This window comes from Tamandua tetradactyla, chromosome 6 (genome assembly GCF_023851605.1).
Source record: "Tamandua tetradactyla isolate mTamTet1 chromosome 6, mTamTet1.pri, whole genome shotgun sequence".
In the NCBI taxonomy this organism is placed as follows: Eukaryota; Metazoa; Chordata; class Mammalia; order Pilosa; family Myrmecophagidae; genus Tamandua; species Tamandua tetradactyla.
In genome coordinates, this window is record NC_135332.1 from 133,349,129 (window position 1) to 133,369,148 (window position 20,020).

General features: G+C 33.5%; 1 protein-coding gene across 1 annotated transcript in view; it reads left to right on the top strand.

Moving 5' to 3' along the window:
- The window catches only part of DECR1 (2,4-dienoyl-CoA reductase 1), a 57,079-nt gene extending 41,187 nt beyond the window's left edge, over window positions 1-15,892 (top strand). Inside the window, exons 6-10 of the mRNA XM_077167167.1 lie at window positions 10,083-10,182; window positions 13,279-13,351; window positions 14,923-15,069; window positions 15,524-15,586; window positions 15,688-15,892. Coding sequence (XP_077023282.1) covers window positions 10,083-10,182; window positions 13,279-13,351; window positions 14,923-15,069; window positions 15,524-15,586; window positions 15,688-15,747 — 443 coding nt within the window. The 3' untranslated portion in view covers window positions 15,748-15,892. The remainder of the gene's footprint in view (window positions 1-10,082; window positions 10,183-13,278; window positions 13,352-14,922; window positions 15,070-15,523; window positions 15,587-15,687) is intronic.
- The last annotated feature ends 4,128 nt before the right edge of the window (window positions 15,893-20,020 follow it).

Below are 20,020 nucleotides of genomic sequence, written 5' to 3' on the forward strand. Positions count from 1 at the left end.
TTATAATGATTCCACCTTTTAATTGGAACACTTAGTCCATCTCAATTTAATGTAGTTATTATGTGATTGTTTTTGAATTAGCCATCTTACTACTTGAATTTTATTTGTTCCATCTATTTTTGTTTTCGTTCAACAGTTTTTTTTTGCTTACTTTTCTTTGGTTAATTGATAATTTTTAGTATTCCATTTTCAGGCTTTAGTCACCTATCTCTCTCTCCAATAACTGTACTAGGGATTACAATATGCACTCTTAATTTATTGCAGTCTATCTTCAATTTATATTATTCCACCTCGTGAATAATCTATGAACTTTACTCTCCCATTCTCTGCCAAATTTTTGTCATATATATCTACATATATGCAGATGTTTCCAAAGAGGAAAGGTTTCTAATTTCAATGTTGTCCCACTTATATCATTTTTCTTCTTGACTCATGCTTTTTGAGTCCTATCTAAGAAATCTTTGCCTAACTCATCTATGCAAGTAAAAAGGCAAGGAAAGGAAATAGAAGCCATACATGTTGGAAAGTATAATATGAAATTGTAGTTTTTCACAGGCAACATCTCTATGTGTACATATATATGAATCTAAAATGCTACATGAGTTATAGATGCTATAATACAATATTATAATTTTTACCTTAATAATAATCTGTTTTTATTATTAAGGATTTTATTATTAAGGAGAGGGAGAAAAGTTAGTATTTATATTTACTCCTCTTTGCCTTTTATATAATCCTCATTCACTGATTTCTGGTTCTCTGTTATTTTTTCTGTAGATCTGAGTTTATACCTGATCTTTTAGCTTTAAGAACTCTTTTTTTCTAATCCCAATTTGGTACCAACAAATTTTCTCTCAGCTTTTATTTATCTGAAAATATCTTTATCTTCATTCTTGAAGGAAATTTTCACTAGGTATAGATATGTGAGTTTACAGTTGTTTCTTTTAGTACTTTAATGATATCATTCATTATATTCTTGCTTGCATTGTTTGATGTGTCAGCAGTAATTCTTATCATTGTTCTTTGGTATGTCATGTGACTTTTCTGATTGCTTCCAAGATATTCTGTTTTTCTTTAATTTTCAGTTGATGTGTAATTCTTTTTTTATTTATATATATATTTTATAATCAACATTTAATTTATTAAATTTACATTCAATAAACTAATTACTAAGCTTTTAAACTTGACATGCAGATTTACACATTTTATATATAAAATTCCTTTCATTTTTTCTTTATTTTTCAGTAACTGCATACATTTGGTAAATCAAGTTCTCTTAAACATTTCTATATTTAATTAATCAAAATTCCTTAGATATTTCAAAAATGAATTTAAAATTTAAGATTTTTTTAAATATTTCAAAGACCTAACAAGGTACTCTTAGAAATCTAACAAAGAAAATTCTCTTAAGAAATTAAATGACTCTTGTATATGTAATGTCAGAGTTTTAAAATAAAAGTAAAAACCTTTATAAGCATTTTAGGAAGCAAACAGAGCATATATAAAATAATACAAATAATATTTATATTAAAAATATATTTATGTGGGTTAAACCTAAAAAGAAAAGTTGTTTCTTTATATACTTGGCTTTTAAATGTGCTCACCTAACTAAAAGAAATAAAATTACTCTTTCCAATTAACTGAGACCTCTTTGTCCAAAATTCAGCACTCTAACACATTTTAGGCCATAAAATATCTGACTATATAAGCCATCCAAGACTAACCCTACAAACATCAGGGTAGCCTCATTAGTGTAGACATGACATATCCTTAAGATTTTTTTTTTTAAACCTTGGTTAGGAATTAATTAATTACCATACCAAAAGGTTCTACTTTTCGTAATTCCAGTATCTTTCTATGAAATGACCTGTTATTTAAATAGTTATTTTAATGGAAGACTTTCCAGGTCTTGAGCTTTTATTTTTTCCCTATTACTACAATATAATTGTACCAAGCACTAATATTAATATTATTTTGAACCCATTACTCAGGGTGAAATTGTACTTTCTTTGTCTTTTAAAAATTATATATATTGCTTTTATGTTTATATTGCTTGGGGTTCACTGAGCTTCTTTGACTTATAAGTTAATATTTTCCTCTAAATTTGGAAAAATTTTGGCCATTGTTTCTTCAACTTTTTTTTTTATTTGTTTCACTTTGCCCTCTTCTTGAACTTCAATTGCATGTTTACTAGATTGCTTACTATTGTCCCACAGGTCAGTGAGGAATTGTTTATTTTTTCAGTCTTTTTTCTCTTTGTTCTCCAAATTGGGCATTTTTTCTTGATGTGTCTACAAGTTAGTCTTCTTTTCTGCTAATCATTCAGTGAATGTTTCATTTCTTGTATTTTACTTTTTGTTTCTAGAATTATTATTTTACTAGTTTTTACTTTTCTACTAACTGTTACCCACTGATTCGCTCATATGGCCATCTTTTCCATTAAGTCCTTGAACATACTTACAATAATTGCTTTAAAGATCTTGTCTTCTAATTCTAACACCTGGGTCATCTTGAAGTACTCTTTTGTTTTTTTCTTGACTATAGGTCACATTTTGCTCTCTATTTTTTGCATATATAATGATTTTTTAAAAATTATATTCTGTACATTACCTTTTTCTTAGGCAATTACATTTCTGAGTGTTTACTTTGAAATTGTAAGGATTTGGATTTACATGTTGTTAGAGTGAGCCACTTTCAGTTTTGCTTATTAGGCAAATCCCTTAATCCTGTGACATACTGGTTACTAATAATGTTTGGCCATTTTGGATTTTAAATGCATAACTCAAGTGTTTACCAAGCCTTTCTAACTTGGCAGGACTCAAACTCCAAATTCTTTCTTCTCCATAGTGGGCACCAACTGATATCTCAGCTCACATTTTTAGCATTTCATCTTTACACTGAATTTCTTGGAGCCATTCCTGTATTTACTCAATTCAGAGATCAGTTGTAGGAAGTTTATATCAATATGGTGTCCTCCTTTCCTACTGGTCTGGTAGTCCTGAAGTTTGTTCTCTGGAAACAGGTGATGAGTTGGCTATATATAGCCTTAGTCTTTTAAATTGATATTACATTTAGGCCAAGTCTAACAAATGCCTCTTGTTCCGGTATTAAAGACATATAAACAAACAAGATATAAAAGCCTTTGGAAAAGTATAAATTGCTTTACAAACATACATGTGTTTCTTCATCCATGTAAATGAAAATATGGTAGCTTAAATAATTTAAAGAACTTGGAGGAAATAATCTCAAAGCTCTATTATGGGAGCTGAGCCATATGGAACCTATCTTGGGGAAAGAGAAGAAGTAAAAAGCCACTGCTCAGAGAGATTAATGATGCAAAATGAAGGGAAAAAGAAAGTAACTTAAAAATGTCTGTAAAGGGAATTGTTGATAGAATGGATGTTATTGGAAGTATGCCCAAGGTAATCTTCCTGGCAGCCTTGTGCTAGAGGAAGAGGAGGAGATGCAAATGATTTACCAACATGAGAAAGATCCTTTTTGTTAATAGATATGAAGGAATAGTTTTCAAGACCAGAAAGCATTGAGTTATAAATAAAATATATTTAGACTGTTGTCGCAACTAAGTTAAAGTAAATTACCAGAAAACAAAGTTTTTAACCATCTTGCTGTTTTTCTGGACTATATGCTGTGTGAACCATAGACGCAAAAATACATTTCAAAACATTCTTATTTCCATATTCAATAGTTTTTGTACTTGACAAGGTACCAGTCCCTCATAGTCTGTAATCTAACTCCTTGGCCTCTCTAGTCTTAGGACCATCCATCAATCTTTGTTTGGCTGCTCCTTTACATATCCTCTGAGTAGAATCGTTCTTTCTCTCTCTGAGCCCTATAAAATATTTATGCCCAGCTCTCATCCTTCTCTCTGAGGGATTCCCTGTTTAGAGGCTGTAATACACAGTTTAGCATTTAAAAACATGCTGCATGTTATCACTGCTTCATGTTTTTAGGTCTTCTTTTCCTCCCCATCAAGATTGGAAATACTTTTACCCATCAGGATACACTACTTCTACCCCACCTGCAGACCTTTTCTAATCTTTCCCCAAACCTCTCCCCACTATTTGCTAACTCAACACCAAACATAAAGGTAATGCTTTGTTTACAGAATGAAATATATTTTTGATACCCACAAAAAAAGGTGAATTTATTCTTAAGCTTTTCTAGTATGGGAAAAGGGGAGGCCCAGCCATTTGATATGGTCAAATGAGGTGGAGGCAAAATGCACCTTCTTTCAGAAGCTGGAAGAGTAGAACAGAAGAAGAAAATAAGGCTTTTCTGATTTGTAGTGTGAGTATAAGTTGGATACTGGCTAGGTTTTAAAGTATATAAGAATTATATCAGTACATTTCTTCATATTGTGCCCAGGCCCTCCTTAGAACAGTGGGTATGTTCAAAGAATATTTAAAAAGACATTTTTAGTAATCAGTTGGAATCAGAGCAGCTTTAGTATCCTTTTAAAATCATCTTTTGCTAGAGTTTTCTTACTAATTTGATGAAATATTTCACTTCATCTGTTAAAATGTCTTGTAGCAACTATGTACCTTACTTCAGTGTTTTGTGAAGACAATATAATGTTAAGATGCTTAAAAAATTTTAAAATGAGTCTTTTAAAAATTATTAGTTTTTTTTATTAAAAAATTTGAAAAGGAATCTTTTTTAAAATTATGATTATTAAATTATGTAGTTGGATATTTCCTGGAGAAGCAGTTTTGCATAGTGGTTAGGAGTGAATCCTCTAGAGCCCAACTGTTTGTCTCCAGTTCTGGTTATACCACTCATTAGTTGTGTGAACTTGAGCAAGTTACCTCTCTGTACCTCAATTTTTTCTTTTGTAAAATGGGGATAAAAATAGTACCTCCATGTTAGGATTACTATGCTGATGAAATGAATTAGTGTCTGTAAAGTACTACAAACAGTGCCTGGCTAAGATTAATGTTCAGTTAAGTTTTGGCTATTAAGAAAATGTTAGATTCTTTCAAGATAAGTAATTTTTACAGTTATGGACAAGGGGACCATAAAGTCTCTGAAATGTAAGCTATTACTCCTAATTAAAATAGGAAAACCAGAACCCTAACACCCCTTATTGAAATGAAACTTGCAAATTTCAACCTACCTGAGGGGCATATTTATATTAAGGGTTTAAATGGGGAAAACCTTGACTTAGTAAATAATATTCTCTTAAGAAAGAAGTTATCCTAGTTTTTTTTTTTAAGCTATTTTGTCTTTCTTTGGATAATGTTTAGAAAATTGACGATTTTTAGATTTGAAGTTAATCTGAGCATTTATTGAAAAATGGCTCAGGGACAGGGGGTCTACGCCCTCACCAAAAAGACAGAGAAGTGCAGGGTTTTCTTTTTTTTTTTTTGTCATGGCTGTAAATAAGATAGATTGCTAGCAATAGTAGTGGAAGAGTTAACCGCTACAAGCAATAATTCAGTTGTTTTCAGGAATGTATGAGGAATTCAGTTTTATTTATATGTAGAGTATAGTGCCTGAGGACATAGGAGATGAGACTGTGAGATGTCTTTACTTTCTGGAGATGGCTTATTATTCAACTGAAGGATCTTAAGAAGAGATTTATTCAGAATGGAGATTGGAGTGGGATTAATGATAGAGATGAGGCCCAGTGAAAAGAGGAGTTGAAGATGGAGAAGAAAGAAGAGAGAACTAATGAAGCAAGGCTCTTATCTCAGGAGTTGTGTATAAGTAACACAAGTGGAGTAGCTGACTCTGGATATTGAAAGAGTTGCTAAGTGATGATCATCCCAGGTAGAAATTTGTTGGCACATCTTTCCAATGGCATTCACCTACAATTTGTAGCAGTATTAAACTCCCTTAGTGTAAGAATGGAGAAGGCAGTTGTTAGCATTGAGGGATGACAGGGTGGATATTGAGAGAATATGGTGGCTCATACTGAGTGATTAATTCATATAGTAGCCTAGGCTGTAATTGGGCAAGTTAGACTAGGAGGAAGATTCAGAATTTGGAAATGCTGATAGAATCTGGGTTGTAGCGAAAGTGGAATAGCCAAGAATGTCATTGGGATTGAGGTCATGCAACTTAAGATTTATGATATTGCCCACATGTATGCACAAGTCTGCCAGGATGATCTCAGAAGTCTGCCAGGATGATTGCAGGAGTTGGGTTTGCAATGTGGATATTGATACATTGATATATCCATATCACAAATTGAGGTTGAGTCAATTGCAGTGAAAGCAACTGAGTAGCTAGGAAGTTAAAGGCAACATCAATTGAATTCACAGATGGTGTTTAAAAAGCTGGATATTATCAGTGTCATTTTTTAAAATTCTTTTATTTTTGCATGAGTGTAGAAAGGATTGGGTAGAAAAAACAGCAACAATTAACAGTTAATCCTTACAATCTAATTACATTGCTGGATGCACAGAGAAGGGAGGCAGCCTGCTAAGGTCACAGAGCTACGCAGTTAGTAAATAATTGCAACTAACATTTGAATTAAGGTGTCTTTAATCTACACCATTCCACCTTTGTTGGTTGTAGGAACTGAAATTATTTATTGATTATTTTAATTTTCATAATTTGTGTTGAACCAGATTTTAGAAACTTTAGGTGTTTTGAATTGGAACATATGTTGCACATATTTTATCATTTTAAATAGACAGCTTAGTGTTTGTTACTATTTTTTCCATCTTGAAGGACTGAAGGATGAGCTAGCACACTATTTATTTCATTTATTGCTCCGGATCTTTGTTGTCTTAATCTCACTAAATAGCATAGGTTTATATATTAATCAGAAGATAGCACACTTTCTGTTGGAACATTTGCTTTTATAAGTAAGTGTTGCTTTTAAAAAATAGTTTGTATAATTTTGCTGTAAGAATTGTACTGTTAGCATCTGGTGTCAGTGAGCTGAATGGAACAGACTAAAGTTCTACATCTCTCCTCTTTCACACAGTAAAATTTTGAAAGCACACTAATTTTCAGAGATTTGAAAGAGTAAGTTTGATATATAGAATCAGTTACCAGAATGACAGATGTAACCATTTATTCCTCATAACCTCAAAATGAAACTCCTGTCCCTTCCTCCCATTACCGCATTGTCCAGGTAGTGTTGAATTTTGTTTCTACTCTGGAAAATGCAGAGGGAATGAGAAAATAGTATGTGAAAAAGGGAAAAAGTTTATTTGAATATTCTCCAAATTATCTGCCTTATAGTTCATCCGATTTAAATTTCTTGAAGTATACGTATACAAAATATATGTATATATATTTTGATCCTTTTTGCAAATATTAAATTTAGAATATTTTCTCATCCAGTGTTGTGAATAAATAATAAGTAGAAAATCACTTACTTCTTTGGAGCTTTAAATTTTTATGCTGCTTGCAATTATTTACCAGCTGTGTAGCTCTTTAGGAAGCTGGCTCTCTTCTCTGAGCAACCAGCAAATGCCATTAGATTGTAAGGATTAACTGTCAATTAATTGCTGCCATTTCTTCTAGCCAATACTCTTTATCAGTCAGTTTATTAAGAACCTAGCATATTCTGGGCACTGCTAGTCACTGGATATACAGTGTCATTTTTAGTATAGCTTTATACAATAAATTATGTTTAAAATAAATTTAGAAAACAAGAAAAAATCCTTTATATTTACTGTTTTGTGACTTTCTTTATGCCTTCTGAAGATGTGAGTTTCTCTTTAGTTTCATTTTTTCTGTGAAGAACTGCTTTTAATACTCCTTGTAGTGGGGTAGACCTCCTGGCAATGAATTCTCTCATCATCTTTTGTTTATCTGGAAGATAACACCTTCATTTTTGAGGGATAATTTTTGGGGGTACAGAATTGAGAGTGACAGGTTTTTATTTTTCCTTTCAGCACTTTAAAGGTGTCATTCTATTGTTGTCTTGCTTACATTACTTCTGATGAGAAATCACAAAATTTTTATCTTTTGCCCTTATTGTTTCCTGTGGCTGCTATTAAGATTTTATCTTTATCACTGTCTTTGAGTGATTTGATTATGATATGCCTTGAGGTAGTTTTCTTTGTGTTTATCCTGCTTGAGATTTGTTTAGCTTCCTGGATCTGTAAATTATAGTTTTTGCCAAATTTGGAAATTTTTCAGTCTTTGTTTCTCCTGGTTATATCCTCTGCTTCTTCCTTCTGTGAGTCCAGTTGCACCTATGACAGTTATACATATGTTAGCTTCATACTGTGCCTCAGGTCACTCAGGTTTTGTCCTCCTCTCCCCACCCCTTGTGGAAACATTTTTTTTTCCCTCGGTCTTTTATTTTGGATTGTGGATTTCTGTGTCTTCAAGTTTATGGTTCTTCTGTAGCTAAGCACATTCATTTTACATTGCAGATAATTTTAGTTTTCATCTTTACATGCTGTCTTTGGTTCTATTCTTGTTTTGCTATTTCTCTCATTATTTTATTCATGTTCTCCTTGAAACCTTTTAACGTATTTATAATAGTGTTGTAAAAGTCTGTGTGTGTTAAATTCTCTCTTCACTGCCAGTTCTGGGGCTCTTTCTATTAACTGGGTTTTCTACTGGTTACATTTCTGTTTCTTTAAGTTTGTAGTAATTTTTGATTGACTGCTGTGAATATTACATTTTTTAGTATTGTTAGCAAATTTTTCCTTTGTACTGCGTTGACTTTTATTTTGGCAAACAGCTAAGTTACTTGTGAATCAACATGATCATTTCAAGGCTTACTTTAAACCTTATTTAGGTAAGTCTAGAGTAGCCTTTACTTCGGGGCTAATTAAGCATTCCCACTAAGACATGGCCTTTCTGGGCTCTCTACCTAAAGCCCTGGATGTTCCACAAGGTTGTGTGGAACTCGCATGTCTCCCAGCCCTGTAGGAGCTCTGGACTTGCAGTTGTGCGGCAGTGATTCTTTGCCCAGCCTCTTGTGGCCTCATCCTAAATACGCACTGCTTGGTATTCACCAAAGGGAACTCCATCAAGATTTATGGAGTTCTGTCTCTACATACTTTCTTCCTTGGGGGATGTATTAGTCAGAGTTCTCCAGAAAAACAGAAGATGAATTGGCTTATGTGAACATGGGTGTGATAAGCTCAAATTTTCTAGGGCAGGCAGAAGTTAGAAACTCCAATAAAGATGATGCTGAAGTCCTTAGTCCAGATTCCCCAGGGGAAGCTGGCTGGCTGGAAATTCTGGCAAGAACTGCTGCTGAAGTTGAGAGAGAAATTCTTCTTTCTGCCTTTTGAAATCCTCAGTTTTGGCTTTTAAGACCTCCAACTGATTGGAAGAGGAGGCTCCTTATGTTACTGAGGGCAATCTCATTTGTAGATTGTAGATGCAATCAAATGATTATGAGTGTGAAATCAATGTAGGAAATATCCTCATAGTTTCAGGTAAGCCAGTGTTTGACCAAACAACTGAATACCTTAACCTAGCCAATTAATCATCCCAGGGAACCTCTGCTCCATAAATTCCAGCTTCCAGAGGACCCAAATTCTGTCCTGTCTTTTTAACTCAGTGAAAATGCCATGTTCTGTTTGGATTCCTCTTTCTTCTGCCAGAGTCTGTAGAGTATCTTTAGACAAAAAACTAGGGTGATGTTAGGATTCAATTTGATTTACTTTCCTTCTCAGAAATCACGCTCCCTACTGTCTATTTTATATTATCTGAAAATAATTGTATCAAATATCTAAAATCATTTTCTTACTGTTTACAGCAGGAGGGCAGACTCATCATGGTTGGAGGTAGAAATCCCTATTTATGTGGTTTGATTCTGATATATTCTTATAATGGATGCTCAGTTTATGGAAATTCTGCCCACTTGATTATGCAGGATGTTGTAGTGCCATGCTCTTCAGCTTCAGACCTCGCTATTAACTCAACCTGGAACACAATTCCAAGTAACATTGGTTTCTCCTGAATGACAGCAAGATTAGTAGCAAGATGTGTCAATTTAATTATCCCATTAACTTAGGACTAGTGAAGTTTTTTAAATTGCTTGAGGTTTTGTTATGCCCTCTTGAATCAGATCCCATTCTTGTGAATTATGTTTTCCTGATGATTATTGATATAGCTATATCCTTTTAAAAATTCAGGAGCTGCATTCCTTGCTATTACAACTATCTATGCTGAGACTGGATCAGGTTTTGTAGTACCTAGTGCTTCTGCCAAAGCAGGAGTGGAAGCCATGAACAAGTAAGTACTATTACGGTGATCCTGTTTCTGAAGATGAAGAATATGCTTAGTACTTAGGTTTCTGCTTTCAAACCTCCATCCAGAGGAAGTGAAATAAAGGCTTGTTGAGATTCACCAGGAGAAAAATATTCTCTCTCCTGGATGAGTCCTGTTTGTCTGTAGCTGCACTATCTAATAAAACTTTCTTTGATGATGGAAATAGCCATTTGGGGTCACTGACTTCTTGAAGTGTGGTCATGGTAACTGAGAAACCAAAGATTTTATTTTACTTAGTTTTAATTAATTTTAAATTAAATTTATAAAATTAAATTTAAATAGCCATGTGACTAGTGGCTACCGTTTTGGGCCATACAGGACTATAGCCTTTTATTTCTCTTTCATGTATCTTCACTAATGCCATCCGTGACCTCTCATAAGCACATCTTCATTCCCTTATTGTACCTACCGTACAGATTAATAAGACCAGCACAGGCCTGTGACTTCTTCCCTCGGCAGTGTACGATTGCCTTTTGAATCTGTTCCTGTTGACTTTTTCTGCTCTCTTTGCTGTAATGAACATTCTCATAATCGCTTGTCTGCTTATGGAGTAACTATGTTTATCTGCTACTAGGCTTCCCCCTTCCTTTTTTTTTTTACCCACATTCCCACCAGAATTATCCTTCTAAAAAATCTATTTATGATTATGATACTCTTTAACTAAAAACCTGAGATCATTTTCCATTACTTTCTGGAAAACTCAGTTTGGAATACTAAACAGACTTGTTTGCCCCTGACCTTCCTTTTTAATCACTTGCTTATTCATTAATTTATTCAATAGACAAATATTTGTTGAGTGCCATCTGTGTACCTGACACTGTTCTAGGTGCCAGAGATATGGTAGCAAAGAAAATAAAACAGTCCCGATCCTCACCAAAGTGTATATACTTGTGTCATTCCATCTGTTATCCCTGGGCTTTAATTTCCATTGCTCTACTCCATATTTCCTTAACATGCCACGTATTTTATTCTGAATGGTGTTTGTACCTTTGTACTTTGTGCATACTGGCCCATGTGCCTGGGCTGTCTTCCTTCCCCCATCCCACCCTCTGTTATCTCCTATGCGCTTCTCCCCTTCTCTCCTTCCTCCCCATCCGCCTACACCACCCTGTAGCAAGTGTCTAATCCTTCTTCTAGTGTCAACTCAAATTTCCCCTCCTTAGGAAGCCTTCCGTGTCACCCCGAGGAAACTTAGGTACTTATCCCTTTAAGCAGATGTAGCACATGTTATACAATTCCCAGTATAGTACGTAGTTCATTATACAGCAATGCAACTTCTCTTGAGAGCAGGGACTGACTTCTGACTTTTTAAATTTGAGGGCGATCAGCACAAGCTGTTGGCTCACAGTAAGTACATAAAAGACATGTTGAATGACCAGTGATGCTGGCCAATGTATATATTGAGTATGTTATGCTTAGCATCTTAACATGCAGTGTGAACTATATGAGGTGGATTCCTTATCACGTTACAGTTGTCAGAATATAAACTAGCTTACTGAGAGCTGATAGACCCTGATGGCATTGGAACAAATTAATCTTCTTCCCCCTTGAGCAGAGTTAGAATGCTTTTCCTTTAGGTTTCCTTAATAAGTTGATCAGTTTTTCACAGGATGTTGTGTTCTATGCTCAGCTCAGTGATTATTCTAAGACACAAGATTACTACTTCTCTAGTAATTTGGAAGTGAGTGCACTACATTTACATGCCCAGGGTAGGATGGTCATGAACTTTGTCTAAAGTATCACCCAGAAAAACAGTGTTTGTGGGGGGATTGCCTGAATGAGATATAGATGTACATTTCTATAAAATGTGCCTTTGGATTAAGTCAGATTAACAGACAGTACTTAGGCCGTATGCCTCCCACCTGTGGAATCACTTTTACTGAATTGGCCTTTGAAGTGATTTGTCAGGTCATATTAATGTATATCTTACAGTTTCATGAAATTTGTCCCATTGTATCTATTGCAAAGATACAACACCTTAATGATATTAATATGCTACACACTTATACTTTTTAACGTCTTCTAGGAAAAAGCTTTTCTTTTGCAATTGCTTTTTCCTTATGGGCTTTGTGAATTGTGTAATTGATAGGCTTCCCACATTAGCATAGGGTCATGAAAAGTAGAGATACAAATTTGTGACTCTGTTACTGCAGTTATATAGAACTTCACAGTACATTCAGATATTAGCTTCACTCCTGGCTTCATTTTATTTCCTTATCTTTTTTTTTCCTTTCTTACTTTCATATTATCTTCCTCCTTTGCATTATATATATTCTTCTAAGCTACTGTAAATCATGTTTTTTTGGAACTGGATGAATTAAATATAAACACGCACAGAAATTACTAATATAAATTCCTAAAAGAAGTTTAGATAATAAGTTAGACATATAAATCAAGGAGGTTTTTAAAATAAGTTGATTCAAGTTTCCATGTTTTCTCTTAGTGTTATATTTTGCTTCAGTGCATTTACCAAGATTTTTTTAGAATCTTATTTCAAGCTCACAACAATTGCATTAAACCCATGTTAAACTTGGATGTGGTGAATGTTTTAGATCTCTACAATCCATTTCCTCATCAATTAAAGCACTTGTGATGATGTAGACTTTGTAATCCAATGTATAGTTCAAACTTATTTTGAATTTTGTAAATGAAGAAATTTTATGAAGAGGCATGACTCTCATTTTTTATGTTAATTAATGAATATTCTAAAATGTATATTGAATATTAGACTTCTTATTTCTAAAATGTAAATTGTAGTTCATATAATGTATGGATTAGGGATATTAAAATGTGAATAGTAGGTTAAATAGTATTGTGATTAAATGTTTCAACTCTGGAGCTTGTTGCGTTTGACTCACTAGCCATGTGACCCTATATAAATGATTTAACCTCTCTGTGCCTCAGTTTCCTTATCTATAACATGGGAGATAATAATAGTATCTGCCTATTGGGGTTGCAGTGTCTGGCACCTAGTAAGTTTGCAGCAACTGTTTTGGTTACTCTTATTTTTAACATATGTTATAATATTTTAGAATCCATGTTGTTTATTTTGATTTTTAGGTCTCTTGCAGCAGAATGGGCTAAATATGGAATGCGATTCAATGTGATTCAACCAGGGCCTATAAAAACCAAAGTAAGCTTTAGTTTGCTTATTACCACATTATGAATGACTAAAGAATGATGCAGTGATAGATACATTCTGATTGTTGTGTGAAGGACTTTCCAGGGCCATGGTTATACAGTATAAGAAACAAGGAGGTGGACAGGGATAGAGTAGCTATACAACTTCTTGATAAGGTCTATTTCAATGTCTTAATCTTCTTGGATCTTTTATGCCATCAATTTTGGCTTTTTTTCCCTGTTTGCTTCGGTGATCTATTATCCTATATTTCTAATTTTAACCATGTTTTAAAGACTCATTTTTTGATTGGCATTCTTTTTCTTAATTGTGGGAATGCTTTTTTTTTAATTTCTTCTTTTAGTTTAATAGATGCTCTGGAAATTTATCAGACAGGCTTGGTCTTACGATAGGTAGCATTTGCTATGACTCAAATCTGTGCCTTTTCACTTTTAAGCACTCAGTTATGCATGTCTTCTAACTCTCATGTCTCTATAATTAAAAACCATCTGATGGCTTGCATTTCATCTGTGATCAATGATCCTTACAGATGCTCATTACAGCTTGTAATTATGCAGCTCATAATTACATGTTTTCCAGTTATTGTTCATAATGTTCATAGGTTCTTTGTTATCTCCCATTATCCCAAATAACTTTTCTCCCATACTTCTTTTTGCATCCAGGTAAAGCAAGAATTTACAATTCTTCAATAGCTTTGAAAAGCCAGCCAAAGTTCTATAATTTGTTTCAGCTGTATAAATACATTGGAAAATAATGTTAAGGAACATTTGGATTTTAAGTGGCTCTGGGGTATTAAATATTAATATGGAAATGGCTGTATTTATTTAACACTGTAAAGGGGTGAAAAGTGAAAAATATATCTGAGTACATGAAACTGGAATATTTTATTTGTCTAATCCTTCGATAATATAGTCAAATAACATTAGTGGAAAAAGTGCTTACAAGCATTTATTAAAATGTATGTCTCAGGGTGGTGCTCTATGCTATACACTATCTGAAAAGAATTCCATAGTCAGGGAAGCTTTCCTAGCCTTTAATATATGGGGGTGATCACTTACATTTAATTAACTAATTTAATATACATTTATTGAATGCCTACTGTGTGCAAAGGTACTGTGAAAGATACCAAAATGTCTGAGACAAAAGGAGAAGAAAAGGAATTCGTTCTTAAAGATTCTCTAATTGAGTTATTTTTCTATATTTACAAAATGAAGTGAAAATAGTACCACCACCTCTACCATCCTAAGCTTGTATATATATTTTAGAGCACTTTCACATACACTTTCTCGTTTGGTATTTACTGAGATAGCTAAGGTAGGTATTCTCATTTTACAGATGAAGAAACTAAGATTAAAAAGTTACATTTTTCCATTGATTCTTAAAGTCAGTTAAAATGTTCTGTTTTAACCTAAAGAGAAAGTAAAAGAATTTGGCAAAACGTCCTTTTACTTACTAAAGCCTTAACAGGCTGCCATGATAGCATTTCATTTTATGCAAATTTATTTCTTAAGTAGAGGAGCTGCATGAGAAGAAAATGCACCCTAATTTTTACCTTAATTTTTAAGGGTGCTTTTAGCCGTCTTGACCCAACTGGAGCATACCAGAAAGAAATGATTGAAAGAATTCCTTGTGGTCGACTAGGAACTGTGGAAGAACTTGCAAATCTTGCTGTTTTTCTTTGCAGTGACTATGCTTCTTGGATTAATGGAGCAGTAAGCATTGTTGTTTTCCTGAACTTTTGCTGGGTAGTGGGGCAGGTAGGGGCTGAGGGGCAATTGTGGAAGCAATATTGACAGTTCTGAATGTGAATATTATTTAACATGTTTGCTTAGCTGTATATAATATCAAAATATTATGCATGAGTGTGTGTAAGGTTTAGCCTGTGAAATTAAGTCATCAATGATAGACTTTATTAAGTTTAAATTACCATAGTAGACATGTCTTAAAGTTTAAAGATTAGATAGAATTTGAACATGAAAATATGGTGGACAAGGATTCTAAACAGAAGTAAATTATTCAAGTTTAATCATCAGTTTTTGTTTTTGAAATTTGGGCTTTGATTAAAAGTACTAAAGAGATACTCTATCCAATTAGGATGGGGAAATGGCTAATGGATCAGAAACATTTAAAGGAGCTTTATTTCAGAGTTTATAATATTTTTTTCAGGTTATTGAATTTGATGGTGGAGAGAAATCATCTTTATCAGGGGAATTCAACAGTCTGAAGAAGGTAATGCCATTTTGTGTATATAATAAAGTATTAGCATCTAGGATACTAGGCTTTAAAAACATGCAAGAACCACAATAAATTGACTTTTTCATTTGTGTTAGGTCACCAAAGAGCAGTGGGACACAATAGAAGGACTGATCAGGAAGACAAAAGGCTCTTAGGACCACCCTGGTCAAATGCTGTACCCCTGAGCTACAACTACCTGGTCTATATCCTTGGCAAAAAAAAATCGGTAACTGGAAATGATCCAAATTACCTGTAATCTTTTAAATATTTTCAAGTCTAATAAATTTGCATGAAAACATTTACCTAGTGTGTATTTTGTGTCAGATCCAGTAGTATACATTGTAATTAAAACAAAAAGGAAAATGAATTATCTTCCCAACAAGAAACATGGAAAAAATAAAAAGGAGAGAGTGGATGAGGACTTTTTTTTTTTTTTTGCATGGACAGGCACTGGGAATCAAACTCAGGTCTCCGGCATGGCAGGTAAGGACACTGCCTGCTGAGTCACCGGCCAGCCCATGGATGCCAACTTTTGATAAAGGTGAAAAGTGCTTAGAAGCACAGAGAAGGGAAAAGTCAGGGAAATTTCATGGTGGAAGTACATATTAAACCATACCTATGGTACTGGGACTAAAAGAAAGAAATTAGGATATCTATACTAAATTTGACTGATCTGCCTTTCCAATTGATGTTTCCTTTCCATTGAATTTATAAATTATCTTCTTTAGATAGCTTAATATTAATTCAAACTTTAAATATTTACCAGGATTGATTTTGTAACTAGGTATTTCGTTTGGTACTGAGGATAAAAAAAAGGAATAATTTACAGCCTTTGCCCTCTTGAAACTCATTATCTAGCAGATTACCTAGACCTTTAAATAACAATTTATGATATGATGTGATAAATATTATCCAAGTGGTGTTAAAATGTAGAGAAGAAAGTAATTCATTCTGTCTCCAGGGTTTAGAAAACATGATGCATAGGAGTTAGCATTCCATTTCAGCTTTAAAAGAAGAATAAGTTTCTCTGGGTAGAGAAGAGGAATAAAACTTATAAAATATTTTTGCATATAACTTAATTCCATTTCATGATTGGTATGACTATGCAATCATCCTGAGAATCAAATAATAAGAGAGCCAAAGTATCAAGTCTGTATAGCTATAATTTTGATCCTGTATATATTTTTAAAGGGCCTGATTTACTTTCATCAGAATCACTCATAACACGCTCACTAGACAATATCCGTTACCCAGATTTCCAAGAGAGGTGGCTGCCTTCCATCTTAGAGCCTCTGAGTAGATCTGCAAAGGAATCTAGTTTCCCTACTGGAATTTATATGATAAATGCCCCATATAGAAACTCTTATTTATATTAAGTTAATTATGTCCATAAATTAGTTTTTAAATTTGTTATTTAAGTAGGTGAAATTATAAGTTTGGGAAAATGGCTTTATCATTATATTGGCTTTCACTGGGTATTTTTTATGTTGTACTTTTTCTTCACACTCCTTTAGTGTGAGCACACAGTCTCCATTTACCATTAACCCTGGCTTTTCTTTCCCTCATCTGCATCTTTTCTTTTCTCTCTTTTTTTAAATTATCAAAACATCTTGTGTTTGTAAATGCTAGTAGTTGTATGATCTTATCCAAATTTCATCATTTTAAATTTTCTTTGTTCAGAATTATAGTATCTGCCTCATAGCATTGTTACAAGGATTAAGTGAGATGAGACAAGTAACAAAACTTGGTAAAATGTAAAACATACAAATGAATGATGGGGCCCTCCTGTCTTTTTCTATTTTCTCATTTTTAAGATATGGTTATCATAGAAAACATGAAAAAACAGAAGACTAGAGAAAGAAAATACTTAGTAACTTCCCAAAGACAATTTCTAACATTTAGATATATTATTTCAACCTTTTTTTTACTTTTAATTTTTATTACATTAGTTTGTATATATAATTTACACAAAGAATATTACTACAGTTCCAAGTCCAAAGCTCCGTTCCCTCAGCAACTACTTTCAAGTCCCTTAACTGTTTTCTTTTGCTTTTGGCATATATTTCCATTTTTAAAAGCAGCCATGGTGGCTTGAGTTTGGTATCCCAAATTTAGACATGTTCTTGGTTTTTGTCTGCATTTCTGTGGGTGTGGATGTGAACCCTACATAAATAGGATCTCTTGAAGATGTTACTTTTAGTTAAGGTATAGCCCAACTGAAGGAGGTTGGGCCTCAATCCTCATTATGGAGTCCATTATAAGTAAAAGAATTTCAGAAGTCAGTGGGAACCTACAAGAGAAGGGAGAAGAAGACATTACCATGTTACAGAAAAGCTAAGGAACCCCAAGGATTGTTGGCTAGCCAGAACGCTGCTGCCCCAGTAGGAAGCAAGTCTTCTAGCCAACCCATTGATTTGGACTCCTAGCCTCTGAAACAGTAAGTCAATCAATTCCCATTGGTAGGTCAACACAGTGTGTGGTATCTGACTCAGCAGCTAGGAAACAAAAACAGCAACTATCTTATTTTCCTATTTCTTTATATTTTTCCAATTTTAGGAACTTTATTGACTTTCTTCCATGAATGACGAAGATTTTGTTCTCTTATTCCGTTTCCACACCTACTCTCCACCCCTCCCTAAACACACATGGACACACACACATTCTCTTCCTCAACACTTATTCTATCAATATAGCTATATTCCCATTTTTATTAAATTAATATACAGTGTTTACATCTTTATAACTTTATATTCTTTTTTTACAGTGCTTTCTCAACCTTGTTCCCTTTTTAAAAACATGATTAAGAGTGTGTTATAAATTAGAGCCTGTTTTTTCATAGATATGATTTTTAGTTTTCAATGTTTATATATATAATTATTTAATCCTTTATTCTTGACATTAGATTTTTTAATTTTTTAGTATTCTAAATAAAACTGTGAAGAACATTTTTGTGCATAAAATACAGTATTTGAATTTTTTTCCTTAAGATGAATTCCTGGAAGTACTATTATTAATCAAAGGCTATGAAACTTTAAAGGTCCTTAATAGATATTTCCATTGCTATTCAAAAGATTTATATGGATTTAAACTCTCACAAATAGTGTATGAGAGTGCTGATTTCAACAAATACTACCAACATGGGTATTCTCATTTTAAAACTATTTACCACTTTTACAAGTAACATGTGTAGCTCCATTAAAGATTGTTTATTTGATTGTTAGTGAAATTGGAGACTTTTCTATACTTGTGAATTTCTTGTTTGTTTATTTATTGATGTCACATGGAGTATTTTTAAAAACTTGATTTGTATGAGTTTGAATGTGTTTTTCTTGTATTAATCATTTCTTAAAGTGTGCTTCAATAATATATTCTATTACAAATGATATTTGAAGAAGTAAAACTTGCAAGCATGGCAAAGATCAGAAAAGAGAAATCCTGTGGGTATCAAGTAATAGAAATTTCTTTCTGTTGTCTGAAAGAGAAACAAATATTATTTGATGGATCATCACTATACTTTTGTTTTACCTTAATTTTTACTTTGTTACTCTACTTAGTTTTTTAAGAGTCGTGATTCTCTTGCACAAATGAAAGAGTTCACACTCAGTTAAATCGAAGTGAGGATTATTGATAACAATATCACTGATATAATTAACATGTGAGAACAGAACATCTCCAAGAAATGTTTCAACCATAGGGTAGCGACTGTTTTCTTATTATTCTTGTGGAAAATTAAAGCAACTAGAACGTCAATGACATTGAATCTTAGACTTTGGGAGCTGGAAAAGCCATGGAAGATTCTAATTCTCAACCCTTTTGTTCTACATATGAGGAAACTGAGCCCCAGGGATGTTACGTGGTATGTCCAAGGTCACCCAGTTGGCTGAGGCAGAACTAGAGTCCACGTCTCTCACCCAACTGGACCAGTTTCTTGGGACCATAAGTTAAACTAAGAGATAATAGTAGGGTCTTTATGAGACCCAGATATATTTCAAAAGCTTTTAGGGGGGAAAGCCCATTGATTTTTTTAAATGTCTTAATTAAAATTATGATGTCATAAAAGCACAAAAATCAGGAATTATCATAAAATGAACACACTTGTGTAAACCCCAACCAGATCAAGAAACATATCACCAGGAATCCAGAAGCCCTCCTTGTGTTTCCCAGCATGACTCGCTTTATCCCCCTTAAAACTAACCACTGTCTTGACTTCTAATATATTTTTGCTGCTTTTGAAATTTATATAAATAGAATAACAATATGTTTTCTGTTTCTGGCTTTTTTTTTTTTTCTGTGTAGCAACTTCCTATATTTTTCATTGCTATGTAGTATTCCATTGTATGAATATACCACAATTTATTCATGAATTTTGCTATTGGTGGACATCTGGGTTGTTTCTAGCATGAGTCTATGAAAATACAGTGCTGCCGT